The sequence below is a fragment of the Natator depressus genome, chromosome 25 (genome assembly GCF_965152275.1).
Source record: "Natator depressus isolate rNatDep1 chromosome 25, rNatDep2.hap1, whole genome shotgun sequence".
NCBI lineage: Eukaryota > Metazoa > Chordata > Testudines > Cheloniidae > Natator > Natator depressus.
In genome coordinates, this window is record NC_134258.1 from 13,672,665 (window position 1) to 13,691,604 (window position 18,940).

General features: G+C 55.9%; 1 protein-coding gene across 2 annotated transcripts; it reads right to left on the bottom strand.

Annotated features, from left to right (window-relative positions):
- Window positions 1–1,818: 1,818 nt before the first annotated feature.
- On the bottom strand, window positions 1,819–17,433 carry LOC141977666 (uncharacterized). 2 transcript variants are annotated; one of them, XM_074939215.1, is made up of 6 exons: window positions 17,389–17,433; window positions 7,849–8,037; window positions 6,839–6,935; window positions 3,133–3,214; window positions 2,856–3,025; window positions 1,819–2,455 (listed from the first exon to the last, which is right to left on the bottom strand). In XM_074939215.1, the coding sequence occupies exons 1-5, from the start codon at window positions 17,416–17,418 to the stop codon at window positions 2,875–2,877; spliced, it is 549 nt and encodes a 182-aa protein (XP_074795316.1). In that variant the 5' UTR covers window positions 17,419–17,433; the 3' UTR covers window positions 1,819–2,455; window positions 2,856–2,874. The 2 variants fall into 2 exon arrangements, with proteins under 2 accessions (XP_074795316.1, XP_074795318.1); XM_074939217.1 differs by lacking the exon at window positions 17,389–17,433 and having other exon boundaries at window positions 7,849–8,396.
- Between the last annotated feature and the right edge of the window lie 1,507 nt (window positions 17,434–18,940).

Consider the following 18,940-nt stretch of genomic DNA (forward strand, 5'->3'; position numbering starts at 1 on the left):
TTTGAATGCGTTTGACAGAGCCCAGCTCCTCCTCCCTTGTGTGCAGTTTCAGCTGGCCACTGGAACTGACCGAGCAACACTGAGGACTGGTAACTATAAGATCTGGCTGCAGAACCTTTTGGGGGGGTGTGTGTGTGAATGAATGGAAGCATATGCCGATTGTAATGCTTAAGTTGTACTCTCAGTAAACGCGGCGTATTGCCTTGTCCCATTTGCAAAGATTCCGTACGCTTCTTATAAGCATAACACTGGCCCCTGAAGCCCTGAGGGCCGAGTATAACTGCACGAGTGGATCCCCTCCCCTCGGTGTCTTTCCTTTAGTTATGTTTTGAGGGAGCGCTGGGGAAGGCACTGGGGGGTTTCCCAGCCCTGCGAAATAGGAACAGAAGACCCAGCTGTGGTATGTTTTGTGTTCAAACCCTGATGCTGGATCTCTGGTACCCCGAAGGGAGGAGAGTGTGGCCAGGATGTAGCCAGGAGCTGAGTCACTAGAAGAACCAGACCACGGGGCTTGAATGGCCCTCGAAGGCCGCTCCTGCAATGCTAGCCAGTGAGACGCTCTTCTACCTAGAAGTCTATTAGCTAGAATAAGCTGTACATTTTTAACAGTGAGGATAATTAATAATTAACCATTGGAGCCATTTATCAGGGGTCGGGGTGGTTCTCTATCACTGGCCATTTTTAAATAAAGATTGGCTGATTTTCTAAAAGATCTTCTCCGGGAATAATTTGGGGGCAGTTCTCTTCCTTTTCCTCCCACAGCCCCGCTTACCCCTCCCGCCTCCCTCCCGTCTCTTCCCCTTCGGGAAAAAAGGGTTGGTAGCTGGGGTGCGGTTGTTAAGAAGACCAGACGGTACCGGGGGCAGCGGTCGGTTTTCCATCTCTTGATGTTGTCCAATCCAGACCAGCTGCCTTCCGGGAAGCTGTGTTAGTCAAACACGTTATTGGGCTCCATACAGGGGAAGAGGGTGACATTTAATGTCGGGGCTATGCAAGGGGTCAGACTACATGACCTAATGGTTCCTTCTGGCCTGAAAGTCTATGAAACCGTGGTCTGTGCGTTCAAACACCAGGAGCTGGGAGCCAGGACTCCTGGGTTCCATTGACAGCTTTGCCACTGCGTGCCCTGGGGCCCGTCCCTCTGTCTGCTGTGGTTTCCCCACCTGTAGAATGGGGCTAATGGTTCTGATTACCCAGGGTGTGCTGCAAGGTTCAGTTCACCCATGTTGGACAGGTGCTTTGAGATCTCCAGTGGAAGGTGCTGGAGAAGGGCAATAAGTGTTTTGCTGATCCCCCAGTTGCAGGGGTAGCTCACCCCCTCAAAGTAATTACTTCAGGCTCTCAGTAAAGGCAGGCCGGGGTTGCTGCATTGGCCACTGTCTTGTTAGCTCCTGCCCATTCAGCCCAATCGACTCAGGCTTTCTGCAGACTCAGGCAGTGACCCTGCATTGGTTACCCTTGGGTCACCATGTGAGCTGTTCTTGGCATCCTTGAGGATTAGAAACTGACATATATATGAAAGTCCTGGGTCTGATGCCATCACCTGGCTCCCGGAGCGGGGCCCTAGGCATGGGCCCACAGCGCTTTCCCCTAAGAGCGCCCTGTGCAGAACCCATCACCCCAGCCCAGGGGCAGGGAGAGGGGTTTTGCCCCGTGCTCCAAACTAGCAGCAAAGTTTGAGCTGCCCCTTCCCTGCTCTCTGAAGGCAGGTCAGGCGTGCGATGGCCACGAACAGGGCTCCGGGGCTGCTCACTCTGAGCCCCATGTCTCTGATTGGGCAGGACGTGGGAGGACAAATGACACCACAAACCTTTGGGGTTGGCAAAATTGTATTAGAAAAACAGAAACCCTAAGGGAGCAGCAAATACCCCAGCTGAGGCTTGACCCCGCTCAGGGCAATTGTCGTCTGGGATAATCTGAGTCCAAGAAATCCCAGGGCTCTGGCTCTGGGTGAAGTGGCTCCATCCTCCCTGTGCCCTTCATCTTCTTCACTGTTTCCCCATCGTCCTCCAGTGCTGGGCAGGAGCCAACGAGATCCTTCTGCCAGGGACCGGCTGGACAGGGGCCCATCTCCCTGCACAACCCGGGGAAGGGCCGAGGTCGTAGCAAACTAGTGGCTTAGACCAGTTCTCCTGAGGGTGTCTTGGAGGGGAGCGAGCTGGCTGCGCTATGCAGTGCACCGTGTGCCCGTGGGGATTCTCCACTCTTCCACTGCACTGGGGCAGTGGGGACGGATGATGGAAATAAAGAGAGCGAGAGAGACAGTCCTGTGTCCCCATCCCCTGACCCACTGCGCTGAGCTAGAGAAGAGCAGAGGGAGGAAGAAAGGGAGGACTGGAGAGGAAGCATGGCCTTAGAGTTATGTGCTGGTGCTCAGGAGAGCTGAGTTCAAGACTTGACTCTTCCATGTGCTGCTGGGGAGACTCACGAATGGCCTTGTGCTTCAGTTTCCCACCTATAAAAAGGAGATAATGATCTTTCTTTTTTCCCTGTGCTGCTATTTGGCCTGCAAGCTGTTCAGGGCAGGGGCTGTGTCTCTGGCCCGGCACAGGGGGGCCCTGACTTCAGCTGGGACCTGGCAGTGCTGCCAGGCTCTGGGAGGAGACTTGGAATGAGATGGAAGGTTCAGTGAAGCTGTGCTAGGCAGTGGGACCTCACAGGAGAAGGCTCTCTCGCCTGCAAGGGGGAGAGCATGTGGAGTGGTCAGAGATGAGCAGGCACAGAGAGCAGTGGCTGGTTGAAGGCTGGAGCTGTCTTTGGTGGAGGTGACAGGACGAGACCCCTCTGCCCAAGAGGCTGGGGGTCAGACAGCAGGAGGGGTCTCTGGACAAGCCTGTATCCAGGCTCCTTGGTACCTGTACAAAGCTGCTCCTCTTAAAGGAGAAGGGCCCCAATGAGGGACAGAACCAGCGGAGCCAGGAGGAGAGAGACACTGTGACCCCTGAGGCTGTCCCCGCTGGAGTGCTGATTCCTCTGGCTTTGGAGCTCCAAGTTCAGCCGACGGATGTTAGCTTCAAGTTGATCTCTGGGGGAACAAGCAAAAGGGAAATGCGCTTTCGCTCAGAGCTCTGGCAGGAGGGTCCCACCCAGGTCCCACCCCAGCCCCATAGGGCTGGGACTGGTGGATCTTACCTTTGCTGCTGGAATTCTTGCTGGGAATCCTGCAGCTGTTGGGACTGGCTGGAGAGCTGCTTTCTGAGCCTGCCGTTTTCGTCTGGAAGAAGAGAAGAAGGGAAAGCAGCCAGGTGTCAATGTGTTACCAGGCCTGCTTTTCACTCCCAACATTCCCCACTCTCTAGCACCGTGCACGCCTCTCCGTCTGTCTTCACCCCAGATCCCACCCAGTGTGTCTCCTGTCATGGAATGTGGGGGCGTCCGGGGCCTGCACCCCTCTTCCTGGGACTCACCATGACTCTCAGCCAGCCAGTAAAATGGAAGGTTTATTGAACAGTAGGAACACAGTCTAAAACAGAGCTTGTGAGTACACCCAGGACCCCTCAGTCAAGTCCTTCTGGGGGGCAGGGAGCTCAGACCCCAGCCCTGGGGTTCCCTGCATTCCACCACCCAGCACCAGACTGCATCCAAAACCCCCCCAGCAGGCTCCCTCCTGCAGCCTTTGTCCAGTTTCCCGGGCAGAGGTGTTACCTCCCACTCCTGCTCCCCCTCCTGGCTCAGGTGACAGTCTCTCAGGTCTCCCATCCCCAGTGAAACTCCCCTGACACATCCTCAGGTCAACACTCCCCCCTCCCTGCTGCGTCACATCTCTCCCCCCTTCGAGACTGAACTGAGCAGGGTCACTCTGACCAGTGACCTGGGGAAGTTCGGGGCCCCCTCTCCGGGACAGTGCATCCGCTATCAGGTTGGCACTTCCCTTCACGTGGACCACGTCCATGTCGTAATCCTGCAGGAGCAGGCTCCACCTCAGGAGTTTGGCATTGGCTCCTTTCATCTGGTGCAGCCCGGTCGGGGAGAGTGGTCGGTGTACACGGTGAAGTGTCGCCCGAAGAGATAGGGCTCTAGTTTCTTGAGGGCCCACACCATGGCCAGGCACTCCTTCTCGATGGCCGCATAGTGTTGCTCCCGGGGTAGGAACTTCTTGCTCAGGTACACGATGGGGTGTCTCTCCCCCTTTTCATCCTCCTGCATTAACACCGCCCCCAGTCCCGTGTCTGAGGCGTCGGTAAACACCATAAAGGGCTTGTCAAAGTCTGGGTTTGCCAGAACTGGGCCACTGACCAGAGCCTCCTTCAGCGCCCGGAAAGCCTCCTGGCTCTGCTCGGTCCAGACCACCTTGTCTGGCTTCCCCTTCTTGCATAGCTCAGTGATGGGGATGGCTATAGCACTAAAGCGGGGCACAAACCTTCGATAGTATCCTGCCAACCCTATAAAGCCTTGGACCTGCTTTTTGGTGTGGGGAGCGGGCCAGTCTCTGATCACCTCCACCTTTGCTGGTTCCGGCTTTAGGTGGCCGCTCCCCACCCGATGGCCCAGGTAAGATACTTCAGCCATCCCCACCTTGCACTTCTCCGCTTTTACAGTCAGCCCAGCCCCCTGGAGTCGGTCCAGCACTTGTCTAACCTGGGACACATGGTCCTCCCAGGTCTGGCTAAAGACACAGATGTCATCAATATATGCCACGGCAAAACTCTCCCTCCCCCTCAGTAGCTGGTCCACCAGGCGCTGGAAGGTGGCCGGCACTCTCTTGAGGCCGAAAGGCAGGGTCAGGAACTCGATGAGCCCCAGAGCAGTGATAAAGGCCGATTTCAGCCAGGCATCTGCATCCAGCGGCACTTGCCAGTAGCCCCTTGTAAGGTCCATGGTGATAAGGTATCGAGCTCCTCCCAGCTTGTCTAGGAGCTCGTCCAGCCTGGGCATGGGGTAGGCATCAGATACAGTGATGGCATTGAGTTTCCAATAGTCCACACAGAACTGGATCGACCCGTCCTTTTTGGAGACCAGCACCACCGGCGAGGCCCAAGGGCTGGCAGATGGCTGGATCACCGCCAAAGCCAGCATGTCCCTGACCTCTCTTTCCAGGTCCTGAGCAGTTTTCCCTGTGACTCGGAAGGGGGAGCATCTTATTGGCGGGTTCGACCCTGTCTGCACCCGGTGGACAGTCAGATTAGTGCGTCCAGGCTGGTGGGAAAACAGCTCGTCGGTACGCATGCAGCACCCCTCTGATCTCAGCTTGCTGGGCAGGGGTTAGCTGATCCGAGAGGGGAATTGTTTCCAGGGGGGAACCAGCTCTGGTCCCAGGGAATAGATCTACTAAAGGGTCTTCTCCCTGCTCCTCCCACTGTCCGCACACGGCCAACACCACATTCCCCTGGCATAATATGGCTTCATCACATTCACATGGTACACCCGGCGGTGGTGCGCCCGGTTCGACAGCTCCACCACATAGTTTACCTCATTGAGCTGCTTGACAACCTTGAAAGGGCCCTCCCAGGCGGCCTGTAGTTTGTTCTTTCTCATGGGGATGAGAACCATCACCGGATCCCCGGTGGCGTAGGCATGGGCCCGCGCCGTGCGGTCATACCAGACCTTCTGCTTCTTCTGGGCTCTGGCCAGATTCTCCCTGGGGAGGAGACTGTTCACAAACTCGTCGGCCAGCTGCCCTGCGTGCTGGGGGTTCTCGAGCTTTTTGTCCACCAGCCACAGCCTCAGGTCGGAAGGGCACTGTTCATACAGTTGCTCCAGTACGATCAGGTCAAGCAGGTCCTCTTTAGCTTGGGCCCCAGCTGCCCACTTGCGGGCATATCCCTGCATTTGGTTGACCAGTTGTAGGTAGTGACCTCAGGCATTTTACGCTGACTCCGGAACCTTTTCCGGTACATCTCGGGGGACAGCCCAAACTCACGGAGCAGGGCCTGTTTGAACAGTTCGTAGTCCCCTGCCTCCGCCCCTGTCAATTGGCTGTACACCTCCACGGCTTTGGGGTCCAGTAAGGGGGTGAGAAACCGGAGCCTGTCTGCAGGGTCAACCCTCTGCATCTCGCAGGCATTCTCAAAGGCCGTCAGGAAGCTATCTATGTCCTCCCCCTCCTTCTGCTGGGCCAGGAAGCACTTATCAAAGCTCCTTGCAGTCTTGGGTCCCCCCTCACTCACCGCAGCCGCAGCCGGGGCTCCACTGCTCCTCAGCCTGGCCAGCTCCAGTTCATGCTGATGTTGCCTCTCCTTTTCCTCCCACTCATGCTGATGCTGCTTTTCATGATCCTCCAGCTCCCTCATTTTCATCTCCCTCTCCCATTCCAGCTGCCTCTGCTCCTGGGATGGGGAGCTCCGCCGGGAGGATCCCCCGCTGGCTGCCTGGGTCAGGGTGCCCTCGGTATTCGCTGGGCTTCCCTCAACCCCTTCCCCAGGCATAGGTAGGAAGGGTCTCAGGATGTCCTCGGCAGCAGTCTGACCCGTCCCAGACCGGTCAGGCCCAAGGGCCCACGCTGTATCCACCGGGCAGCTTCCTTCAGGGGCAGGGATCGGGTCATCCAAGCGATCCCTCTCCTCCAACTGGGCAATCAGCTGTTCCTTGGTGGACCTCCCAATGCGCAGCCCCCTCTGCCTGCACAGCTCCACCAGGTCGCTCTTAAAGCGTTTAGCGTACATCTCCCTGCTGGCCACTCCCAGGCCGGGCAGCTTTCCACGGTTTCCAGGAAGAGGTGTTACCTCCCCCAACCCCCTCCTGGCTCAGGTGACAGGCTCTCAGGTCTCCCATCCCCAATGAAACTCCCCTGCCACATTCCCAGGTCAACACTCCCCCTCCCTGCTGCATCACATCTCCAGCCCCCACAAGGGATCTCTGCCAAGCCGTCCAGCCCCCATGGAACTAACAGGCATTTCACCTTGTAACCCTTGTTCCTTGGCCTCCTGCTCAGCATCTCTGGCTTCCAGCTGTGTGATTTTGTTGCTCAGGGCAGTGATGTTGTTCTGCAGGTTATGCTGAGCCGGAAAAGGAGGGAGAGAGAGGAAAAGGAATCATTATCACTGAGTGTGCAAGCAACACAGAAAGCCCTTACCCACATGTGAAACTGATCATTTCTGGCCACTGTGTCCTTTAAGATTTAAGAACTCATCCCCTCACGTGTCGTTTTCCTGCTTTTTCAACTCCCAACTGTTTTCTCAACTTTGAATGAACTAGTCATTGAACTGAACTAGGGGCATAAACTGAACAGAAGAAAATATTTTCTCTGCATGTCCAGAAATGACTACTAATGTCAACAGCTGGTTCAGCATTTCAACCATCTCTGGTTCCAGGTGCTTAGCCAGTGACTTCCACCAGTTCAGCGGATGGCTTTCTTTAAAACCTGGCAGAAAACATACACTGTCCCAACCCCACGTCAGATACGGAGAATTCAATGAAATGATATTGGTCACAAAAGGCCAGACAGGCCGCTTGATGCCCCCAGGGTCTATGCAGCAGCCTTTCACCCCTGCAAGGCGGGGTTCAAATTCCCCAGCAGGGAGCAAGTGACGTGAGCTGCTGGACCCGTGCCCCTGGCCCCAGCCCACCCCACAGAGCAACAGGACAAAGTCCTTGATTAGGAAACAGTCATGAGTGGACCAATGGGGGGTGATGCATGTCACTGTGTGGGGGCCCAGGGCCGGAACGGCTGTGGGGGGAGTGAGGGGCATAGCACCGGTGGCAGAGCCTGTGAAAGAAACTTTGTGTACTGTGCCTGGGGAGAGGCGGGGGGATGGGTTAGACAAGCACATTCACTACCCCAGCAGCAGCCTGGAAAGGTCCCTAGGCTGTGAACTTCCCAGGGCAGGGCCCAGCACCTTTGCAGAGCCCCCAGCACTGTGCCACCCTGACCCTGGACTGGGGCTCCTGGGCACTATTCAAAGCACCCACCGTCAGGCTCTTGCAGGCGTCCCAGCGCCCGCGCAACTCCCAGAGGGTCTGATTGGTGCCAGCCAGCTCCGACCGCAGCGCCGTGACCTCTGCCCTCGCCCCGTCCCGCTGCTTTTCCAGGGCCCCCTTGTCCTCCTCCAGGTTGGCGAGTTTCTCATCCAGATCTGAGGTCTTCAGCTGCCCCTGGCACTTGACCACACAGCAAGTGAGAGTGATTAATATGGCAGCTAATATGACGACGGAGGCACCTACCAGGCAGACGCAAAGTTTCTTACGCTTGGTGCCCATGTGTTCGGTCCCTAGACAGACGGGCCTGGGCACGACCCCCATCAGCTCTCGCTCCAGAGACTCAGATGGGTGGAGGTTGAGCGACAAATGTTCCCCGCAGTTTATTCCTCTCCTGCCGCTGTGTCTCTGGATGCAGCTGCTGCCCTTGTGCCAACCCCACTGAGCCGACAGCCCAGTCACTGCTCCCTGCAAAAGAGTTTCTCTGGCCCCCTAGTGTTTAGTGCTGTGCTCCTCCTTAGTGGGAGGTGCAGCTCCAGATTCCCCGGGCTGGGGGGGAAGGACTCCCCCTAGAATGGGGCTTTCTAGAAAATCACATGGTTTCCTGTTAAAGGGCGCTAGGGAGAGCTGAGGTCAGCGTCATTTGGCTGAAGACCCAGTTCCCCGTCCGTTGTTCTGATGGCCCTGTAGCCGGGTGCTGCAGAAACCGGTCAGGGCTGTGGGCTAGCACTGTGGTTAGCCCTGGGGGAGATCTGGGTTTGATTCCTGGTCTCACTTCTTCCCCCAGTTGCCACCAGGGGGGCATGCTGCAGAAGCTGGTCATGGTGGCTAGCGCTCTGGGCTACCACACAGGGCAGCTGGCTCCGATTCTATCCCCAGACTCCGGGGCTGGGATTTGTGCCTCCTGCCCACGGTGAGGCCCCTGGGCTGCTCTGTGACCTGGCTGGATCCTTCCCCTGCGTTGGCAGAGCCCAGCAGCCCACACAGCCCAGGGGTTTGGCACCGGGTTCCAGGCACACTGTGCCATCCCCCTAGGCTGGTGGCGGAGTGGACACCCTTTGCCCTGCTGTGGTCTGTGCCCCATTCTGTTAGGGGCGGGCAGCGGGGACAGAGAGAGGAGCCCTGCCCAGGGCAGCATGTGGGTGTCTGGGACGTGCTGTGTGGGTGAGAAGCCCTGAGGTGCTGCAGGGGGGTCTGTGTGCTGAGCTCCCCCAGGCGAAGAGAGACGCAGACAGAACAGGAGCTGCTGGGGTAGGTGATGCAGTGCCCTGCTGGGAACCGTGCCAGTTCAAGCTGGTGCCACACAGGCCCCTGGAACCAGCACCCTGGGGTCTCTGTGTCTGGGACTCCCGGGGCTGCTGGGGTTTCTTTTGAGCCACATTGTATTCTATTCTCATCCTCCTGCATGATGCTGATGACAATAATGGGACATTATCAATTAATAACACGCTGCCCACTCAGGATGGTCACCAGCTGGGATAAATTCAACCCCCACCCAGGGAGGGGGGCAGTTGAGGATCATCCCCGCTTTCCTTGTGGGGGGAACTGAGGCACAGAGAGGCTGTGACCATCAGCCAGAGCCCACTGCAAACACACATTTCTTGCCCCAGGATGGGGAAGTGGTTCCCCTTCCCATCAGCCCAAAAACCCCCAATCCACATCCACTGGAAGTGGCCAGGGCTCATCAGTTTTAGTTTCCGTCCTGCTCACCTCTCCCCCCCCCTTGTTAGGTTTCGTTTCTCTGCAGAAGCTGCTTGCCAGGGGGGCGGAGAGGAGAGAGCCCGAGCGAAGGGGAGGGACTGGTGGACTTGGAGCCCGGTGCTGGTTGGCTCTTTTGTTAGTTACAGAAAGTTTTCTTTCTTTCTTTCTTAAACACAACCCCCCCCCCCCCCAAAAAAAACCTTCCCAATATTCCCAGGTTCCCCCGCAGCTAAACACAATAACCTCAGGCCATTCCTCCTCCCCTGCTGAGCCAGCCCCCTCTTTAGACCCCTCCCCCCAAAACCCAAACCAGCCCCCCTGCTCCAGCCTGCTCAGATCCATGGGCAGGGGCTGGGCTCCAGCTCGGGGGAGTGGATGAGGAAGAAATGCTGGGTCCAGACCCGCTAGAACTGCCCCTGGTTCTGGAGCGCCCGGCATGTGGCTGCTATGTGGCAGAGAACCCCACAGGCCAACCTGCCTGCTGGCAGTGTTGGCCTGGCAGGAGCTGGGGGCGGCCAGGATGTTTGGTAGATAATGGACTTTGCATTGATGATTATTATCATGTACAGCCCCTAGCGCAGTGGGGTCCAGGCCCATTGCTGGGGCTCTTTGGCTCCACCACCAGACAACTAATAACAGTACTGCCACAGGGTGTCTCCCCCTTTCAGGGGAAGGGGCTGACTGATTGTTCACCTTCCCCCCCCGCTCCGCCCCCCCCCCAGGAGAGGGCAGGCATGGGAGCTGGACCTAAGAAGGGGTGAATGGGAGCACCTGAGCCTTGTCAGATCTACTCTGCTACACCTGGGGGGTGTCCGGCAGGGTGGAGCTGGCCGGAGGAAGCTCAGGGGTGCTGGGGCAGTCGGTACATTAGGGCTTGGCTCTTGCTCAGGGCAGCTGGCTGGGGCTGCAGGAGGCCAGGCAGCCCCTGTACAGCGACCTGGCCTTGGCCTTGGTATGCATCCGATGAAGTGAGCTGTAGCTCATGAAAGCTTATGCTCAAATAAATTGGTTAGTCTCTAAGGTGCCACAAGTCCTCCTTTTCTTTTTGCGAATACAGACTAACATGGCTGTTACTCTGAAACCTGTCATTATGAAGGTTTGGTATACAGTGTCCCTAGCCCGCTTAGTACCCTGGCAAACAAACTAAGAAACTCATGCTGAGGCTTAGAGGTTAATTGGTTAGTAGAAAACAGGAGAGAAAAGGAGCTAAAAGGAGTTATAAAGCACAGCGAAACTGAACGATATGAAACGAACTTAACCCAAACCTGTCCAAGTCACTTCAAGAAAACAGGATATCGGTTAGAATCCCTTATTTTGCTGGACAACCTTTCCTGGGGGGAAGGAACAGGCCAGTTCTGTTCTCAGCTTAGCGATGTGAGGAATAGTTAATTTCCTGCCTTTGACAGACAGACGGGGGGAGAAGAGACAGAACCGTAAAGAGGGGGAAATGCAGCTTTTGTTGATGTTCTCAGGACTCCGGGCGACTGGTCCATCACGGGTATATTCTCTAGGCTGGCAGGCCGGCCTCAATAGCAGTTGCCCTGGGCTCAGGCTTTTCTCCTGGTCGGGGATGCCATCGGGTGGGTCTGGTCCTGCTCCTTTACCCCTCTCTCTGGTGGGCAGAGTTGGCTGGGTCGTCTCGTCTCGGTGCGCTGATGCCCTGTGGCACGGCTGACCTGGGGATCAGATGAAAAGCCGAGAAAGAGACGGGAGAGAAGTAAAATCGTGGGGCAGAAAGGACCTCCAAGGGAAGGGGAGGCAGAGCGGAATCTCACCTGTCTCCGGCTGGAGTCTCCGCTGGCATGGCAGTGATGGCCAGGTGTCCCCGCTGCTGGGCCGAAGTCGGGGCTTCACGATGGGGTGCGAACGGTCGTGATCCACAGCATCCTGGGAGCAGAGGCCAGACGGCCTTCCACTCCTCCGGGAACCCTCAGTCGGGCTGCCTGTTCCTGCCCCCAAAGTCTCTTTGTAAGGGCCCCCGAAAGAGGGGTGGGGGGCAGATTAGTCGGTCCTCTCTTTGTTTTATTCACCAGTTAGTGCTAACTTCTGCCGTGCCCAGTTTGGTTCACTGACTTCCGGTCCCACACGTCTCCTCGTCACCAGGCATGATCGTAACGTGGTCCCTGAGTTCCAGCAGGAGGCCTCGTTACTTAGGCTAACGCAGCTTTGCTGTGTTTCACTTTTGCCCCTTTTCCCATCAGCGCTGGTCGCTCTAGGTTGTCGGGATGCTCCCTTCCCGTCTCACAGCTGAACTCAGTTAGGATAAATCTGTAGGGCCAGGGATCCCAATAGGCCTGAACCAAGATCAGTGCCCCTGTTGGGCTGGGTGCTGCACAGCCACAGGGCCAGATGATCGCTGTCCCAAGGAGTCTGCAGCGTAAACAAACAAGTTGGTTTCTCCCTTGGTTGACAGTCTGGGTCCCCGCTCCACCAGGCGGATCAGCTGAGTCACGGTGGGACATGTGCTGGTGTGTTGCAGCCAGGGACTATGGCTGGAGAGACCATCCCCACAGTTCATCCTGCTCTCTGCCACTGTCCCTTCCTCCCATCACCCTGCTTGCCCCTCGCTGCTCCCTCCTGTCTCTTCCCCTTCTGGACAAAGGGTCGGTAGCTGGGGGGCAGCCATTAAGAAGACCGGACGGTACCGGGTGCAGCGGTGGGTTCTCCATCTCTCGAAGTCTTCCAATCCAGACCGGCTGCCTTCCAGGAAGCTGTTAGTCAAACACGTTATTGGGCTCCATGCAGGGGAAGAGGGTGACATTTAATGTCGGGGGCTATGCAGGAGATCGGACAAGATGAGCTAACGGTCCCTTCTGGCCTGAAACTCTATGAAACCATGGTCTGTGCGTTCAAACACCAGGAGCTGGGAGCCAGGACTCCTGGGTTCCATTGACAACTTTGCCACTGCGTGCCCTGGGGCCCGTCCCTTTCCCTCTCTCTGCTGTGGCTCCCACCCTCCTCCAGTCCCGTAGAATGGGGCTAATGGTTCTGATTACCCAGGGAGTGCTGCAAGGTTCGGCTCACCTATGTTGGACAGGTGCTTTGAGATCCTCAGCAGGAGGGCCCTGGAGAAGGGCAGCGATTGTTCTGCGTATCCCCCAGTTCCAGGGGCACAGATCCCAGCAGGTCTGGGGACTGCCCCGGGGAGGTGCCAGGAATTGAAACACCAGGGCCCTTCTCTCGTCCCTCAGCAGCATCTGGCTCCTGTGAGAGGAGAGCAAAGCTGCGTTTGGCTTGGTTCTGCAAAACAAAACCACAGGGCGGCGTCGGGTCTAACACTGGGCACCTTCAGGCTTTGGGGCGGGGGGTGGGTGGGTGCCTGGGTTGGCTCCATCTTTAATATCCCCACCCCGCAGCCAGATGGCTTTGAAGGCAGGGAAAAGTTAGCGCAGACTCTTGCATCTGAGCCGTGCAGGGCTGCACAAGGCCACCAGAGGTCCGTGCAGGCCAGTGAGTGGAGTGGAGGGAGCAGAGCAGAGCCGCCAGACGGGTGCAGAGTGGCTGCCCCCCCTGGCATTTCTCACGGCGCTGGGTCGTGGTGTCCCAGTAAGAGCCGTGTGCAGCAGCCCCAGCAGGGGGGCGCATGAGGAGGGAGGCTCAATATTAATATTTGTGGCAACACCAGACCCTGTCCATGCTTCCTGCACCCCGGCTCTGTCTTGCCTGCAACGTGCTGATGTTCTGGGACCCCTGCCACAGCCCTGCCGATGCCCCTCGATCCTGACTCGCATCCCCCTACTCTCCTGGGTCTGGGCTCCCTCCCTCCAGCTCTGCTGATGCATCTGGATCCTGGTCCGTGCAGCCCAGAGATTTGCAAGAAGCAGGCGTAGCTGTTCTGGCTCATCGATGTGATGAATTGGGCCCGTTGTCTCTGACGGTCCCATTGGCTTTGCAGCGAGTCGTGGTGACTGGCTGGCTGAGATGCTGGTCTCTGTGGGGCCCTGTCCTGCCGCCCCTGGCCCTGATCATACAATAATCCCCGGAATCACGCACACAGACACACACACACACCCCTCAGACACACTGGCACAGACGTGCACACCCCCCCACACAATTGCATCAGCCCCCTGCAATCTGAACAGGGGTGTAATTCTCCTCCTGGTTATTTTGGTGGTAACTGGACACCGGGCTGAGCCGGGCCGGCCTGTGTTTGCTTTGGCAGCCCCGGCAGCTCCTGAGGGATCCGCCTGCCCAATGGCTGCTGCATTTCAACAACACAAGGAGAATGTGCAGCCGTCCCAGTGAGGAAGTGCACATGGCCCTGCGGGAGACTCCAGGCTTCCCCCTCGGAGGCCTGTGGAGTGAGGTCCCCGCCGTGGCCCCATCCTACGGGATGAATGGGGTTTTCCATCCTCTGGTAACTCTAGGCTGGTAGCTACTCTGTAACATGCCTTACTCTCCACGATGCACCAGCGTGGCACTAGGGGGCGCTGTGCTGGGGGCAGGGAGCTCAGTAGGGGGCGCTCTCCCCTTGCACGCCGGTTGACCCCAATACTCCAGGGTGGGGTGCTGTGTTGCAGGGGGTCGGGGTAGGCGCTCAGCAGGGGGGTGCGCTAAACAGATAGAAACGACCTGGTTATTAGAAACCCGAGCTGAATGGGAACTGACTCGCTCCAGCACCCGTCCCGCTAGCCAGCTCGCCCCCTCTGCCCCCATGGGCTTTGTCCCCACGCTGTCCCAGGAGGGGGCGAGGAGGCTGCCCCAGGGGCGTTAGTTTTCATTGTTGGCGCATTAACCCTTTCCTTGCCATGTGTTTATTCCACCATCCATGTTCGTCACACGGAACAAAACGTCTGGGTGGTTCTTTCAAAAGTTTACCACTGAACATTGACTTCACACAGCTTTGAAACTTGATTGTGCAGAAGAAAAATGCTGCTTCGAGCCATCTTAATTGAAACGAAACAAACACAGAAGCAGTTTCCTTCCCTTGCTCAAACATTGTTTTTAAACTTTCCCTTTATTTTGTTAGCCGGTGACTGTTTAACACAATGCTGCGCTGTGCGGCATTCGCTTGGCTTTTGTCGCTGCTGCCTGATTGCGTATGTCCGGTTCCAAATGGTCAACCGAGCCGTCCGTAACTCTGGTGTTCGTATCTCGAAAGATTGGGAGGGACTCGGATGCTCCGGGAATGGGGGTCAGAGCAGTACCCGAGATAGACAGCTGCCAAAAGAGGGACAAATGACCCTGCCTCTTGTTTTATATGAATTATTATCATTTGTAGCATGATAGTAACCAGAGACACCCTGATTGTGAACTCTCCAGGGCAGGGCCTGCCTGCTTGTGTGTCTGGGCAGTGCTCTGCACCATGGGGGCCTGCTCTCAGCCCGGGGAGGGGGGAGTCTGTGCAGCACCTGGCACAGTGTGGCCCTGTTTTCAGTTGGGACCTCTAGGCACTACCATAATACAGATGATAACCACGGCCCAGTCCCGACTTTATCTGATGACAAATATTGAGGGACGTGAGGTCACATTTCCAAAAGCCCTTAAGGGACTGAGGAGCCTAAAATCCCATACTCAAAAGTATCCTAGGCCCGAAGGGCCAGATTGTCAAAGGGATTTAGGCCCCTAAAGATTCCCAGAGGCACCTAGTGGGATCTGCAAAAGCACCTGAATCTCCTTTCCAAATCTGGCCCCTAGGAGCACAAATCTCGGGGAGAGTAAGTGGAACTTGGGAACCGTGGAAAAGGTGATCCTCTTCTCCTCAGTGAAAACGGCCAGCAGCCGGTGAGGCTTGGCTCTGATCCCCCCTCGCAGCTGCGGAGAGGGCTCCTCACACGTTTGCTGGACTGCCCTCGAGGGAAAGGGGAGATGCCACAGAAAGGGGTGCTGGTGATTTTGCCAGGGGCACTTGTCCCTCTGCATCAGTCTCCCATCGCTGTCCATGGGGCCAGGGCTTAGGGGGCCAGAGGGGCCTTTTGTACCAAGTTTCAGGCATCCAGATGTCCCAGTGACAGGCTGCCCAGAAACTTGCTGATACCAGAGGTGCTGGAACTAGGGGTACTCCTGCACCCCTTGGCTTGAAGTAGATTCCATCATATACAGGATTACAAACAACCTCCATTCCCAAGGTGTTCGTCACTCTGAGGTTCTACTGTATAGTATTTATCCTCTCAGCAGCCCCATGAGGCACGGCAGGATGTTGTCCCCATGGAGACTGAGGCAGGTACTGGCTAAGTGGCTTGGCCAAGGACTCCCAGGGAGTCTGTGGCAGGACAGAGAATTGATAAAGTGTCCCTGGCCAGCACCTCATAAACCTTATTAAGATCCCGCTACAAGCCATCCGCTGAGAGAAACCTCTTTTTTGCAAAGTGGCCTGTTTCATATGGTCACCGCCAGTCTCTCAGAAGGAAATTTTTAAAGGGGGCTGTTAGTTGGCAGGGGTGAAAGGGGCTTTTACCATGAGGAATGAACTTTGAATCCTTCGCGCACCCACGGGGCTGCCAGAAACCATGTCACTTCGAAGGGTAAAAAATCCAACTCTGTCTGAGGTCCAACGAACCCAGTTGTAAAACAAATGGCTTTTTCTTTAATTGGATATAAATAGCCAACATTCCTGTCCTGTGCTGGCGAGCGGCGCAGTCCGGAATTTCACTTAATGTTTGGTTCCGTTGTGGTGAAATTTAAACCCTTTTTTTTTCCTGGTACGTGTGCTAAAGTTCTCTTTTTCTCTTCTTTTTTTAAATTTTTTTTTCCTGCAGACAGTTTTTAATGCACAATGGAGGGGGTGGGGTGGGGGAACCCAACCAAAGTCAATAATAATTGTTCCATCCTCCAAAGTATTTCAAAATATTGTGGTGAGATGGGGTGGAGCGCTCTGAGTAAAATATATAATTTTTTTGAAATGATGGGGGATTGGCCGGCATGGTGGGGATCAGGAATGAGAGCGAAAGTCTCCTCACCACTAGGTGGTGGTGGCTACATCTGGTAGGGGATAAAAGTGATCAGGTCTGAGAGTTTTGTCTACATGCAGAGTTGAATCGGGGGTTTTAAACCACTTTAGCTACACTGCTGCTGAAGACTGTTTGGATGTTCTTATTTCATTTTAAACCAGGCTCATTTCAGTTTAGTTTCAGTTTATTAGGAACTGAAATAAGCTGCTTTCAAACTGAAATGAGGGTGCCCACACAGGGGGTTTAAACCGATTTAACCAAACTGGAGTAAGTTTGTGTGAACCCAAAGCTTGACTCCGCTCCCTGTTATACACTAATTCAATGGGTTTGATTCACTATCACCTCATGCCGTCATCTAAACCAGCACAGAGTGAGTGTGAGACGCAGGACCGGCTCTAGGCACCGGCAAAGCAAGCACGTGCTGGGGGTGGCACATTTCCAGGGGCAGCATTCTGGCCATCCTTGTTTTTCGAGGCAGTTGCGCTCTCGGAGCCGCGCCACTTACACGGGGCGAGGGTGCTGCGCCCCAGCCGCAGCGGGAAGGGGAAGCCCCAGCCCTGGGATGCTGAGCTGCCAGGGCCCAGCCACATCCTGGGGAGGAGAAGGTGAGTCGAGCCGGGGCTGCGCTGCCTTGTGCCCCCCCTTATATCAGGGCTTCTCTGCGCGGCCAGGCGGGAGAGGGGGGGAAGTCCCTGCAGGCTCTGGGAGAAGCACCACCTGCAAGCCCCAGCCCCACCTGAGCTTGGGGTCGCAAAAAACCTAGAGCCAGCCCTGCAAATCTCACGACATGTGTTGGGTTTCTTAAAGCCCCTGCTCCCGGCGTCTTGCTATGTCACGAGACTCTCGGCTTTTATTTTCTGATGCCAGGTCAGCAGCGGGGATCGACCCTGGGACCTGTGGATCTTAAAGCATAAACCCCTGCAGCCTGAGCTGAAATACCTACCTCTGTCAGCTGGGCTTGCCTCAGGCTCATCCCCCTCTCCCCGTGGCCCAGCCACCATGGCTGTGGACAGAGTGCCACAGTGAATGGGCCTGGCTTGCAGCTTAACAAAGCAAAGTACGTTTCCAGCCCTGGTGGTTGCAGAGAGAAGCTTGCAGGCGTGAGCTGCGTGCGACCCCAGGGAGTCAGAAAGAAGGCAGCCAGTAAAAGGAGCCCCACGTTTATGATCATTTTTTAAAAATCTCATGAAGTTTAAACACTTGCGGTTGCAATAATGGTCCCATTCTGTTCTGCCAGGAGAGACTTTGCCCCCCTGTTGCTATGACAATAGTAACCATAGAACCAGCTGCCCAGGCGAGCTGCAAGATTTGACAATCAGCTACTGGGGGCAATGGGAACCAGCTAATCAAACAGGGTCAGATGAACCATGAGCTCCCTGCCAGCCCTGCTAGCTCTGATTCTTCAATCTAAATGCAGAGCTCATCCTTGGGTGCTTTGTAACAGTCCCTTGATCTCAGCCCAAGTTAATGTGCAATCAAATAAGACTGGTAGGGACAGGAGCATTCTGAATCAGCATTCAGAGCCCAGTGTCTCCAACTGCACTGCGGCTCTGCCATCTTACAACAAGCATTGCACAAAGGAATAATTAACTTATGGAACTCACTGCTGCAGGATGCTTTAAAGGCAAAGCTCAGCAAAGAGTGACAGTAATCTCTACAGGGCCACAGACCACCGTGACTGGTACAAGTCTTCAAGTTTCCGGTACTTGCAGGGTCAGGAAGAAATGTCTCTGTGGTCTATTGCTGTGCAGTGGTCTGCAGGAAGGAAGGATGTTTGTGCAGATATAATGATGGGTTCTAAGTGAGCTGTTACTAAGAGATCTTGGGGTTGCTCTGGATAGTTCTCTGCAAACTTCTGCTCAGTGCACAGTAGTCCAAAAAGCAATTGGGAAAGGGATGGAAAATGAGACAAAAGGTATCATAATGCCACTGTATAAATCCCTGGGGCGCCTACCCTTTGATTACCGTGTCCAGTGCAGGTCGCCTCATCTCAGAAAGGACACAGGGGAACCCACTGGGGCGGTGATAACTTGGGCCAGTTTCACTCAATTTCCTGACCCCCACAGCACCGCACTCAGGGTCTTTCCTTTAGCAAGCGCGGGTGGCAGGGAGGGCTGGAGTTTTCAAAACCAGGGCGGGAGGTAGGGGCTGCAGTCAGCTCCCAGATCCACATTTAGGTACCTAAATAAGTGGGCTTATTTTCAGCAGGGCTGAGCAACCAGCTGCTCCCACCGAAATGCCTGGCAGCACAGCCCCTTTGGAAACCAAGCCCCTGATTTACTTGCCTCTGGATGGACTTAGGAGCCCAGACCAAGATTTTCAAATGAAACTAATGTAGGGGGATTTTCAGAGGGGGGGGTGCGGGGCACTTCCTGAAAACTGGGCCCCTTTCGGGTGTCTCGATCACTGGTCTCCTTTGAAAATCTGGGTCCCAATTTTTTTTAAATCTTAGCCTGAGTCTCTAAGCTGCCCTCTAAACATCTCGGGGTGCCATT